At 45.3% G+C, this 13,270-nt stretch overlaps 2 protein-coding genes across 2 annotated transcripts; one reads left to right on the top strand and one right to left on the bottom strand.

The window, feature by feature from the left end:
• Positions 1-9,121: 9,121 nt before the first annotated feature.
• C8R40DRAFT_1177604 (fungal hydrophobin-domain-containing protein) lies at positions 9,122-9,708 on the bottom strand (the record flags this gene model as incomplete). The annotated part of the gene is made up of 4 exons (XM_046232710.1): positions 9,122-9,163; positions 9,221-9,379; positions 9,443-9,517; positions 9,580-9,708. The coding sequence occupies 4 exons, from the start codon at positions 9,706-9,708 to the stop codon at positions 9,122-9,124; spliced, it is 405 nt and encodes a 134-aa protein (XP_046079744.1).
• A 3,151-nt stretch (positions 9,709-12,859) lies between these two features.
• C8R40DRAFT_1177602 (uncharacterized protein) lies at positions 12,860-13,227 on the top strand (the record flags this gene model as incomplete). Its single annotated transcript, XM_046232709.1, has 2 exons — positions 12,860-12,920; positions 12,989-13,227. The coding sequence occupies 2 exons, from the start codon at positions 12,860-12,862 to the stop codon at positions 13,225-13,227; spliced, it is 300 nt and encodes a 99-aa protein (XP_046079743.1).
• Positions 13,228-13,270: the final 43 nt, after the last annotated feature.

The raw sequence follows: 13,270 nt of genomic DNA, 5'->3' as shown, positions 1-13,270 counted from the left end.
TTGGAGAGACCAGAAACCAGAATCACTTCCTATTAACGTCCAGAGGTCTTCAAAACAATCAACATGAGTATGTTAGTTTGTCACACGTTAATACTTGGTACCCATCGTTGCTTATGAATCCTTCCACATTCACATCCATACCCTCGCTTTGCGCGTTGTGAAGCTTGTTCATCGATTTTTGATCCAACACAGGATGGCTGTCAAAGAGCCGCCTTCCAAAACGGGCCTGACGAAGGACGGCCATACCAGCTTTGAGAGCAGCAGCACCGGAGGGCGAACCCCGCGCACGAGAGGCAATCATATCCGCCATGACACTTCCATCTATAGTACAAGCTGCTCCCTAGGACTATGGTCATCTGGTTCAGCATAAGTCAACCTGCGAAGGAGCCAATTATCAAACGTATTGTCGTTTTTCTTCAAGTCCCAAAGCACCAGCTCGTTGAGAAGCGGGATATTTCGGAAAAGTCGGAAGAGTTCAATGGAGGTCCACCAGCCCTGATTTAATGACAAAGTTCGAAGTGTCCGACAATGTGATTGTTGCAACAATGCTGTTATATCCTGAGCCGAGACGTTATCCAGAGAGTTTCTCCAGAGAGGGAAGAATCCAGTTGTGTATGGCTATCACGGACACGTCGTCGTCTTCGTCAAAAGCTGAGTAACTGAGTGTGAAATTTTTCAGTTTGTGGTTAGTGTACGCCTGAGAATGGGCCGGTGTTATTCCATCTCTTTCATCCCTGTCGTCTTCGGTGCAACTAAAAATGGCTTGTTCAAGTTTTGGACACAAAAAAAGGATAGGTTTGACGTGAATGAGAGCGACGCAATCTATTGACTGACACAGAAGAGAGATTTTGCCAAGGGAATTTGAACGTTTCGAGTGGGAAAAACCTGTGCGATAGACGGAGACCGAGGTGAGTTTCGAAGCGAGTTCAAAAGAGTTGAGGACAGCGTCCTCAGACCATGAATTCGCCAGCGTGTCGTCTCCCATATAGAATAAGGAAAGTTGTTCTAAAGCAGGGGTCCGATCAAGAACGGCAGACAGTAGGCATCTGGGATCATATCTTTTCCCGGAAAATTTGTTGCTAACGACGAGGTTCACCAGGCGCCAGCGATGCGAGTGTGCCATAAGCAACAAGAGTATACCAATCGAGGGGTATTGTAGAGAGATGTTCAACAGGGCTGCATTGAAGCGCTCTATGAGAGCTTGATTAGGGGCAAAATATCTTCAGCTTTGTCTTCCCAGTCCCAATTTTCCCATTCATCCTCTGGAACATAATTAGGAATTCTGATGTAAAACCAGACGTCCTGAGTGGCTATCGCAACATTTCGCCAGCAAGAACAGATATGACCGAGTTTAAGTGAAGTCCAGCCACTACTTTTGTCGTCGGGATCAGATGTGAAGGTGAAGTGCATTTCGGTATAGCGATGGAAGATTTCGGAGAGTCTCGTTTGGAAGGCCATGAATGAGAGTGAGAGCGGCCATGTGCAGAATCTTCAAGATGGAGCAAAGAGTCAGAGATATGATTGACTATATAAAATGGTATCAAACAGCGGCCAATGGGATTCAGAAAGAGGTGACCCACCAAGAACAAGGAAGTTTGCTAGAACATACAGTTCTTGCTCTGTGATATTATTACAGTGTCGCAAAAAAGAGTAGCAATATAATGGTGACAGTGATGAAGTAGGAATTTTTTGTTGAATAGGACGTAGAACCACGTGCTGATTCAAACGCGTCGCGCGACGCGTCAACAGTAGTACAGTATCATCTTGATTTAGCTATTGGTCAATTGCCTTTGATTAGCCGTACAGAATAGTTTACTGGTAGGGGGTCATTACTGTTGGACTAATGCTTCGTATGCTCAGCTTTGGTCTGTGCGACTTTCTCTTCTCGGCCACCGTTTCTTTTCTTCTCGGCCACCGATTCTTTTTTACTCCTATTAGACTCTCGATCACCATATATACTTGACATATTAGTTTACACTCCCTCAGTTGCTTCCCTTATCAACTGAGGTGAGATTACTTATTTTTCCTTCTTTCTAGTTTTACTAAAGTACCTTAGAACATACTCAACAGGTACTTAAATATATATCTCAGTTGCTTCCCTTATCAACTGAGAACATACTCAACGGATTATGAGACTCGAGCTCAACCGAGCTTAACAGACAAAGCTAATATATCTATCACAGTGAATCCTTATCTTCGAAGCTATGTCCTCCACAGCTAGCTCGCTGTCGATCCCGCGCTTCCCCGAATCATCCCAATTGTCTGGCGAAAATACATGGCAAGTCTTTAAAGACCAAGTCCTCGCGCATATTGAAGTTCGGGAACTTGAAGGTTATCTTGATGGTTCTATTATCCGGCCTCCTATTAGTGGCTATGTCTCCACATCTACTCTGTACCCTCCTGCATCCACATCGACACCTGCGTATAGTCCGACTCCTTTCCCGCACGAATGGCGTCAACGTGACAGGATGGCTGCCAGTATAATTTATCTTAACATTGTCGATCCCGTTGGGCTAGGCGTCGAACGTGAAAAACCTGCATACCACATCTGGGCTGAATTGAAGAAGAAATATGAGAGACGGGATGAGATGCGCGTACATCAGGCCGATACTAAACTCCGGTCTGCTCGATTTGACCCCAGCGTTACGGCTATTGAGGAGCATGAAAAGACAATGAAGAACCACCTAAAGGAACTTCGAAACTTAGGCAGTTCCTGTCTTGACTCCCAATTTCGCCTTATCGTAATCGCGTCCATGCCTAAGTCGTGGAGAGATCTCCTAATTAATGTCAAGGGATTCTCGAGCGATGATGCGTTTATTCACCTTCGTCAAGTATATGACAATAAGAAGGAGGATGAGGAGGACACCCGACAGCGTAGTCAGGTTCGAGCTCTCATAGCTCAGGAGATGGCCTCTTTCCACTCGGCAAATACTGCGTCTGCTCCCAAGAAGGATCACCCTACATGTACGAATCCTAACTGCCCTCCTCGTCGACGTCGCACCCATACGATTGAGAAATGTTGGGCACCCGGTGGTGGTAATGAAGGGGGAGGACCTAAGAAAGCCAAAACCGCAGTCACCCAGACTGCGAACTACGCTAGCAACGGTGGAAATCATACCATCATGGAACTCTTCGACTTGTGTACGTCACTCTCAACACCCATTTCGTCTATCCAGCTCCCTAATGCTCATACCTGCAGAAACTGTATGTCAGTATCAAGAGGGTATGAGGCAAATGAAGAGGTTACACACAACATAGACGTATTAAATTCTTCGGTTCCCCACCAATCTTCAGACGTTGACGAATGTACTGCTTGTTCAGCTCACAATAAAAATACTCTATTATATGCTGCCTTGAAACCGCGAGTACCTCAAACCTTCCTGGACTCAGCTGCGAGTGATCATTTCTGGGTTCAAAGGGATGATTTCATTAAGTATGAAAATCTGTACGGAAAGGCAGGGAAGTCAGTGATCGCCGGAAAAGCAGGAGAATTCGAGATCCATGGGAAAGGTACTGTGGAATTCGAGACAGCGGTTGACGGAATAAGGAGAAGATGCCGATTGAACAACGTGTATCACACTCCATCCTTTCATCACAACCTAATCTCGTTGCGAACGTTGGATGCCAAAGGAATGAAAGGAGAGTGGGGTAGAGGGTCGCTCACCGTAGGAACCGCGAATGGAAGCATCGTTATGCAGGGCGAAGGCAAGGGCACAATGTATGAAGTACAAGCTCACTTCCCGCCCTCATTCGCAAACTTTGCTAGATCACTTAATAAGCCTGTCGATATTCATACATGGCATCGCAGACTTGGACATCCAGCTATTGATCGAATACTCCTGATGCATAGGCACAACCTGGTCGACGGCTTGCAAATCACTTCTAAGAAAGTAGCTGGTAAATGCGAACCATGCATCTTAGGGAAATCAACTCACCGACCATTTGATGAAAAACTTACACACGAAACCAAAGTTCTCGAACGTATCCATCTCGATCTTTTCGGTCCAACTCGAACCCAGAGTATTGGTGACGCTATGTAGATGTTTCTCACGACGGATGGGCGTTCCTCCGTCAAAGCTCCGACTTTTCTAACGAATAAGCAGAAAGAGACAGTTCTAACAGCTATTCATGATTGGCGTACGATGGCAGAATGACAAACGGGTCTCAAAGTTTTGATATTCCGGATAGATGGTGGTGGAGAGTTCAATAATGGGTGGTTCCGGGATTACTGTCGAGAACATGGCATAGTTATTGAGATGATTCCACCGAGATCCTCCTCAGCCAACGGAGTAGCTGAAAGAGCCAATAGAACTGTGCTAGATGGGGTCAGGACCTTTCTAGTTGATGCTGGATTTCCCCCTTCGATGTGGGCTGAAGCAGCACTCACCTTTTGCTACGTAAACACGTTTATTCCCTCGTCTCGTTTTCCAGATTAGATACCTATTGAGATATACACGAAGAAGCGCCATGACGTGTCCCATCTCCGACCTTTCGGTTGCAAATGCTGGGCAACACTCGACGCAATCCAGACAGATGGGAAACTCAGTGTTAGAGCTGTGGAGGGACGATTTGTTGGGTATATCGGCAGAAGGGGGTATAGGATCTGGCTGCCTCAGACCAGATCTTTTCACAAATCTCGCAGCATCAAATTTGAGGAAGGAGATCCTCGCAGATCTGCACCCGCGGTACCAGATGAGGTCGATGGTGAAGTGTTTGTTGATGTCGACGTTGGTTCGGCTCCAGATGCCATGCCTGGTCCTCCGGCTAACAAAAATCAAATTGACCATTCCACCGCATCCATTCCCTCAATATCTACAACACCTTCTACTCCCAATTACAAAGGACTGGCAGAACTTTTCGCAAATCAAGCTCTCCCTCAACCTTTACCAATACCAACTCCAGATCCAGACACTGGTCCGAGACGTAGTACTCGTATACGACAACCATCAACTCGCCAAATCCAATTTGAGGAATCGGCTGAAAGGGAGCGGTCTGCTTTGAAACGGGACCTTGCGTGGGCTCAAGACACTGGTGGTATAGACGACACATAGCCCATTTGCTTTTGCCGCTGAGTCGAGCGATAAGTGGGTCCCGAACACGTACAAACAGGCCATGCGCCGTCCCGAACTTTGGAGGGCCCCTATGCAAGCTGAATATGACACCCTGATTGAGAAAAATTGCTGGACGTTAGTGGATCTGCCGCCGAATGCGAACGTCACAGGTGGGAGGTGGGTTTATGCAATTAAATGGTCAAAAGATGGCGAGGTTGCGAAACGAAAAGCTCGATACGTTGCACAAGGTTTCACTCAGATTGAAGGCGTCGATTATGACAAAACCTATGGTGCAGTTGCACGTATGGAATCCGTCCGCATAGTCCTCGCGATTATTGCTGTCCTCGGCCTGTTTATGTTCCAAGTTGACTTCAAGGCTGCTTTCTTGAACTCTCCTTTCAACCACGACGTGTATATGAAGCAGCCTGAAGGCTTTGTCAAGGAAGGCCAAGAACACAAGGTGTGTAAACTCAACAAGTCGATTTATGGGACAATGCAGGGCAGCCACGACTGGCAGGACACCCTAGGCAAAGGATATGAGGAGGACGGGTATATTGCTTCAAGAGCCGATCCTTGTGTACGATACCGTCAGATTGGCGATGAGTACACCCTTTCGACTACATATGGCGATGATGTGAGCGGTGCCTCCTTGTCCGAAATTGGTAGAAAAAGAGCTATTGCAGACTTAGGAAAGAGATGGGAGTCAGGCGAAGTTAATTCAGGCGTTCTCTTGGGAATGACCATTTTTCAAGACCCAAGCTCCAAATCCATCACGATATCCCAAAAATCATACTTCGAGCGTATGCTGGAACACTTCGGGTTGGAGAACGTCCATATCCGTCGCACTCCATTAGATCTTAAGGCAAAGATCACTGAATCTCTGAACCCAATCTCCGAAATTGACTGAAAATTCATGTCTAATAAACCGTACCGTTCATTCATTGGATCTGTGCTATGGGGTGCTTGCTCAACAAGGCCTGATATCGCGTTTGCTTCGAATTTCCTTGCTCGCTTCCAGCTGAACCCAGGTATCACTCATTGGAATGCTTGTGAATGGCTTGCAGGCTATATCCATGGAACAATTGATTACTCTATCACCTATCGTGTGCCTAATCCTGGGGATGATCACCTCGGCCTTGGCCTTGCACCTCTGGGATACTCCAACAGTGATTGGGCTTCATGCCTAGTTACTCGGCGATCTACTGCTGGTTATATATTTTTCATGGGGGGTGCTCCTGTCTCCTGGGCATCAAAGAGACAAGCCTCCGTCGCACTATCTACAGCGGAAGCAGAATATATCGGTCTCTCGAAAGCTTGTCAACAGGTGTGCTGGATTCGTTCCTTTATCCAAGAAATTGACCTACCACTCGAAGGTCCCACTTTTATCTATGGCGACAACTTTGGGTCAGTGTCTTTGTCCGAGGAGCCAAGGAATCATTCGCTCATCAAACACATCAATATGCGAGAACATTATATCAGGGAGAAGGTTAAAGATGGTAGTGTGAAGGTAGTACGAATCCGTAGTGGGGAGAATGTGGCAGACATTACCACAAAACCACTTTCGGGGAATACACATACACAAATGATCAAAATGCTCAACCTGCAGCATATGCAGTAGGGGGGGTGTTGGACTAATACTTCGTATGCTCAGCTTTGGTCTGTGCGACTTTCTCTTCTCGGCCACCGTTTCTTTTTTACTCCTATTAGACTCTCGATCACCATATATACTTGACATATTAGTTTACACTCCCTCAGTTGCTTCCCTTATCAACTGAGGTGAGATTACTTATTTTTCCTTCTTTCTAGTTTTACTAAAGTACCTTAGAACATACTCAACAGGTACTTAAATATATATCTCAGTTGCTTCCCTTATCAACTGAGAACATACTCAACAATTACTACGACGTTGAAGAATAGCACATATTGAGCAAATTCTCATGTGTAGATTTCATTGATGATTGGACTCGGAGAGGCTGCAGCATCCGAGCCATGGAACCTCGCTACTTCTAAACCCTTCCATGAAAACCTTCATACCCTCCCTCCGTACTTTCTCCAATTTCCTGATCGAGTTATCACTCAAGATCGGATAACCTCTTAGCATGCCGCGGCGCTCCGAAATATGCCTGACAAAGAGCAGCTATACCCACTCTTAAAGCAGCTGCACCAGTCACTGGCAGTGAACCACGCGAACGAGATACGATCATATCCACCATAATATTTCCGTTCACATCACACGATTTTGGGGGCATGTACTGGAAACACTGGAGACGTGGAAGCAACTGCGTATCGATTGAGATTGAGTTGCGGACATCCGGTTCAGGATAGGTCATTTCGCGGAGTAACTAATCGTCAAATGTGTTCTCGCTGTAAAAATGATTGTCCTGAAGTAGTAAATCGACAACTCGGAGCAATAATGTGTTTTGAAAGAGTTCAAATAGCTCGATCGAGGTCCATTCACTGTCACGCAGGGACAGTTTGCAAAGTGTATAACGGTGAGATCGTTGTAACAATGCTGTTTTTTCTCGGACACGGGCATGAGTTAGAATCAGCGTCTCCAGCAACGAAAGGACTCATGTGTGCATGGCAATCACAGAGATATCATGTACCCACGGATTGAGCGAAAAATGTTTCAGAACAGACGTGGATGAGCTTCAGGGTTAGCCAGCAGCTAATGCAGATATAACAGAGAAAGATTTCGGAGAGAATTTCATTGGATAGGATAGGATAGGATATAAAGGAGGTTGTGAATGAGAGCGATCATATTGGAGGTGTACACTGTTTCGAATGAATGATACGGTCAATTTATTGGTAAAAAAGACTGACAGAGGTTGTGATGACTCTTTCAGTAGCTTCCAATGTGCTGCAAAAGTGAGTTCTAATCTGATACTAATAGGCTTGCTTTTACTTCCAGAGTCGTGAGTCGTGACCAGACGTATATAAGAAGAGAAATGCGGGGTCAGTTTGTTAATGTTTATCCAAAAGGCTGAGGCCCCGAGGCCCTGGAGCCGTACATTACGAGGCTGTAGTTTACGGAAGTATCGTCCTTATGTACGGTACTCCATACAAAAATTATTTCCCTTTATGGCAGTAGTTTCGCCTTATTTGGCCAAATGTAACACTGAGTTGAATTGTATTGAATTCTTGTGACCGGCACGGGATATCACGGGACTGTGACTCTGTCACAATTATTTTTTCTCGTCTCACAGCATCTCACTCAGTTACTCCCTGTTGCTCTATAGATACTGTAATTCATGTAAATTTGCTTTTATTTCATTCTTAAAAAAACATTCAATGTCGGCGCCTGTAAGGCGCCCCGTTTATTTGATTCCATAATATTCAATAACCCCCCAAAAAAGGAGCCGAGTTTTTGCCATGCACGGTGGTGCAGTGGCCTGCTATCGCATGTTACGAGGCTGTAGTTTACGGAAGTATCGTCCTTATGTACGGTACTCCATACAAAAATTATTTCCCTTTATGGCAGTAGTTTCGCCTTATTTGGCCAAATGTAACACTGAGTTGAATTGTATTGAATTCTTGTGACCGGCACGGGATATCACGGGACTGTGACTCTGTCACAATTATTTTTTCTCGTCTCACAGCATCTCACTCAGTTACCCCCTGTTACTCTATAGATACTGTAATTCATGTATTTATTTCATTCTTAAAAAACATTCAATGTCGGCGCCTGTAAGGTGCCCCGTTTATTTGATTCCATAATATTTAATAGCCCCCAAAAAAGGAGCCGAGTTTTTGCCATGCACGGTGGTGCAGTGGCCTGCAATCGCATGTAAAACATGGTGCAATATCCAATAGGACGCAGGAGTCTATGCATGACAGCCTCAATGCCAGGGGAAATAAGTTCAAGGTCACGCTATGATTGGAAACAAGGCCTCTGAAGCACGCAAATTCATTGTAAGCAGTAGATACATCTACGTACAGCGCATGACAGGCAAGAGTAACGAGATTCTGAAGGACCAAGAAATAAAAACACACGAAGAATGTTGCGAGCTTCAAAACACTCATGTGTTGTCCGTAGGACGGTTAGAAACTTGTATAGACCACCCAACGATTCAAAGAAATATAGGGATACATCCGATAGAAATCAGTCCACCCTGAAAAAATGAATCAGACCCCATGCCCGACCTCGACCGCACAAATTCAGAACTTACCACAGCATTGTCCGCGCAGCAGACCACCTGAGAAGAGCAGCTGCTGCCACTAGCACCAATGACCGTGATGGGGCTGCAGTTGAGACCAAGCAAGACGTTAAGGTCATCCAAGACGATTCCGAGCAAACCGAGAAGGAGACCGGCCGCAGTGGATGAAGCCTGCATTAAAGAAGTATAGTTAAGGGAATTGTCATTGCCAATGGCTGTAAGAAATAATCTTACATTCTCGGTGCTTTCGCAGCACTGAATGGGACCAGTGGTGCAATCACCGGAAGTGATAGTCGTGGTCGTAGCGGGCTACGTAACAGTCAAATGAAATGAGCGAAGGCGACGTATGAAATAAAAATCCGCTCTCGTACCGCAGTGACCGTGATCGTGGTGGTGACCGGGGCAACGGTAGTGGTGGGTTTACCTCCTGGGGTGGCGGCAGCAAGGATGGCAAAAGCGAACAAGGCGTAGAACGCGACGGTGGAGATGCGGAAAAACATTTTGCTCAAGCTGTGTGTCTGTTTGAAGATCTCGAAGGGTGGTTCGATACTCGAAACCTCGTATTCACGTTAGTTTTTATACCTGATTACGAGGAACGTCAAGTCAGTCTCACTGTCAATGGAGGCCAAAAAACATGCGAACCACGTTAAGGAGACGGGCAAGAACCTCCGGGAACATGCGTAATGTAGAAAAAATTAATTTCCAGGTTCTCGAAGAACAGTAGGAATTTGAGCCATTGTATGCATCGATGATCGATAGGCATCTGGACCTGGCATTCGTGAGACGTACGACTCTATTGCAGACGGGAGAATGGAACTTTCGAGAGAAAGAAAAACTATGTATGTCAAGAAGGATCTTAGTACCACACCAATCAAAAGCTTGAACGCGAATTGACTGACGGCTGTATTGATACATGGAGTACGTCAAGAAGCTAATTCCCAATCAGCGGAGAACAAAAGGGCCTCAGCTACATAGGGCGGTTGCTGCAAGAGCAATAGAATAAGAGAAGCGACAAATCACGATGGTTCCTTGTGGAACCAGTGTCCAGTAAGTAAGCCTCGGATTCGGATAATCTGAAGAAAACACGACAGAAGACAGGCTGGAAGAGACATTGGGGCTTGGGTGAAATTTTCGACCTAGCCTATACATCGAGGACTAGTACTAATAGTCGTAGCGTTAGAAAAGCTCCAGCTGTGATTATAAGATAAAGACGCACCGAACTCGAGAGATCCTATAATGAAAAGTAGATTGGGCATTTCTCAACGATCGAATTTTCATCCATATAATTGACATGATTCGATACAGCCAATGAATCCGGATGCCGAGGCAGAAGGCCACATCGCCATTGTTAGCCATTGATACTTTTTCTCCTTGAAATTGAGCCGAACTTGCAACTTCATCTAACTCAGGGCAAAACTTGGGTCCCATGTTAACACATTGTGCGACGGTACTGAGAATGTCGGGGTCAACAAACTCAGAATCGACTACATTTGTTGGCGAGGAGAAAAAGACGGGACTGAAGAGATGAGTAAGGAATCGGATGAGTCAGGCCGTTCAGGCCGTCCACGCCGTCGACCGACGAGCCTGAACCATTCCTTTATATCGCTGAAACTCAACGAACGATTGGGCTGATGGACATAGCTGAATTTCATGCTGCTGTAGGTATATTTCAACAATTCACCCTCAAATTCAGAACGATAGTACTAGTTTTCGACCCTTTTCGACCAGTTTCGACCCCCAAACGACCCTACCTTCTGGAGATTCAATATTACTGGCAACGGTACTAACTCTCTCTACGCATTCTCAGGTATACGACACAGTTCGCCGCATTCCATTAGGCAAGGTCACAAGTTATGGTAAGTTTGCTGCACATGTATGTTCCTCAATCTACAGCTCAAACGTTTATTGCTGTTTTCACAAAAGTTGGCGCCTCGGTCACACGCTTTACTTTTTGGCTTCAAAATGATATCGAACGAAAACATCGATATCTCACTCGTTCCTCGACCGATTACTGTAAAATTTAGTGCGTTGACAAGCTGTAGTATACGCTCAGAGCGCCCCATGGTTATTTCTTCCAAAATATATAATTTTACAAATCTCAGCTATCAAATGGTGCCAAATGAAAACAAAGATATCTTGCTCAATTTTCCACCAATGACTGTAATTTTTAGTGCCTTGACAAGCTGTAAGGCATCCTTAAAATGCCCCATAGTTGTAGTATGTGGTAGAGCGAAATCAATTTGAAGCTGTTTGTTACTGCTTGTCCTATCCTTTGCGCTGCCTTCTTGACGTTACACCCCATCTCACTGCAGTATGACTCGCGGAAAGCCTCTATCTGAAGACCTTCGCCACACAATCATCAACCTTCATCGCAATTGTGTGTCTCTTGATGAGATTGTTACAAAATCAGCATGCAAACGTCGGACACTGCAACGCATCCTGTCTCAACACCGGAAACACATCCAAGGCGGCACTCTACTTCTTACCACTGACCTTCGAAGGAGAAAATGGAAGATTTAGCATCGAGGATATGAAGGTATGTTGTTCTTTTGCTTGTGTATGGAAGCAATACTAATGGAAGGACCAGCTTATTCACGGGTTACTTGCACACACACCGGACATGTACCTTGATGAATTGAAGCAACAGTTAGAGGAGCGACGAGGTACACAGGTTAGCATTACAACAATATGGAGGACACTTAGGCAAACTGGATACAAGCTCAAGAAGGTACGATATCTTGTCCTCGACTGACATTCTCGTCATTTATCCGTATATCACAGTTTACTCGTGTTGCAATTGAACAAGATGAATTCAAACGAGCACAGTTCAAATTAACATATTCACATTTATATCAGGCTGCGCAACTTGTCTTTGTGGATGAAAGCTCATTTGATAGATGGACACCATACGGATGAGTACGTGCTGGTGTTGCCTGACTTTCGGATGGAGAGACTCCGGGAAAAGACATTAGCAATCTAGCGGCAGCGGTATCATCAATCTCAGCACCTAAATTGCTGTGACATGCATCGTAAGCTGGTATGCCTCTGTGGTAAGGTTTTGGAGTGGGGCGAGGTGGTCGAAGGGGAGCATCGGGAGTGAGTGATTCATCACTGCTCAGTTGATCCTCTTCTATTTCCTGAGTTGATTTTTTGTTCTTGCGGCTTCCAGACTGCCTTCTTTTAGCATTCTTCTTATTGCCCATTGAGACAATGAAAAAAGAAACAGCAAGGAATGAGTCGCCTGATAGTTCAGGGTCATTTTCCGGCCATATGTGACATTCCTCAACTTCTACTGCCTGGGTCACACCATTCAAGATACGACTATGGGGCGCTCTGAGGATACCTTACAGCTTGTCAACGCACTAAAAATTACAGTCATTGGTGGAGGATTGAGCAAGATATCTGTGTGTTTTCATTTGACACCATTTGATAGCTGAGATTTGTAAAATTATATATTTTGGAAGAAATAATCATGGGGCGCTCTGAGCATATACTACAGCTTGTCAACGCACTAAATTTTACAGTAATCGGTCGAGGAACGAGTGAGATATCGATGTTTTCGTTCGGTATCATTTTGAAGCCAAAAAGTAAAGCGTGTGACCGAGGCGCCAACTTTTGTGAAAACAGCAATAACATGGACGATGTTGGATAATGAAAGGCCATATCGCCCGCCTCATTGGAATGCCGAATTATTCTCGTCATGTGGGTCAAGGTAAGCACATAAAGTCCAAGGCCTTCTCGCTGATTCATTATGGATTATCCTTCGGCTTTATCTGCCAGCTCTAAAATTATCAGGACTTGGAGTTGCTCCTCCTTTGCCGTGGCATCGTGTCATATCGTCCTCGGGTGTAATATCGTCTCGAGGCCCAAATACAACCGGAGCAGAACGACAGAGACAAGCATTAGAAGAAGAAGAAGTGGAAGTCACAGTTGGAAGAACTGGAGAGCTGAGGGTCAATCTGAAATCATATGGATGGTTTCCTAATAGATTGGATCCAATTGCGGACGAGGGTGAATGAATCCATTTGTGTGCTTACGAGTTGAAAAATATATAAGTTTTCA

This window comes from Lentinula edodes (genome assembly GCF_021015755.1).
Source record: "Lentinula edodes strain Le(Bin) 0899 ss11 chromosome Unknown C8R40scaffold_66, whole genome shotgun sequence".
In the NCBI taxonomy this organism is placed as follows: domain Eukaryota; kingdom Fungi; phylum Basidiomycota; class Agaricomycetes; order Agaricales; family Omphalotaceae; genus Lentinula; species Lentinula edodes.
The sequence above is the reverse complement of the archived record's forward strand: the minus strand, read 5'-3'. Positions and strand labels throughout refer to the sequence as shown.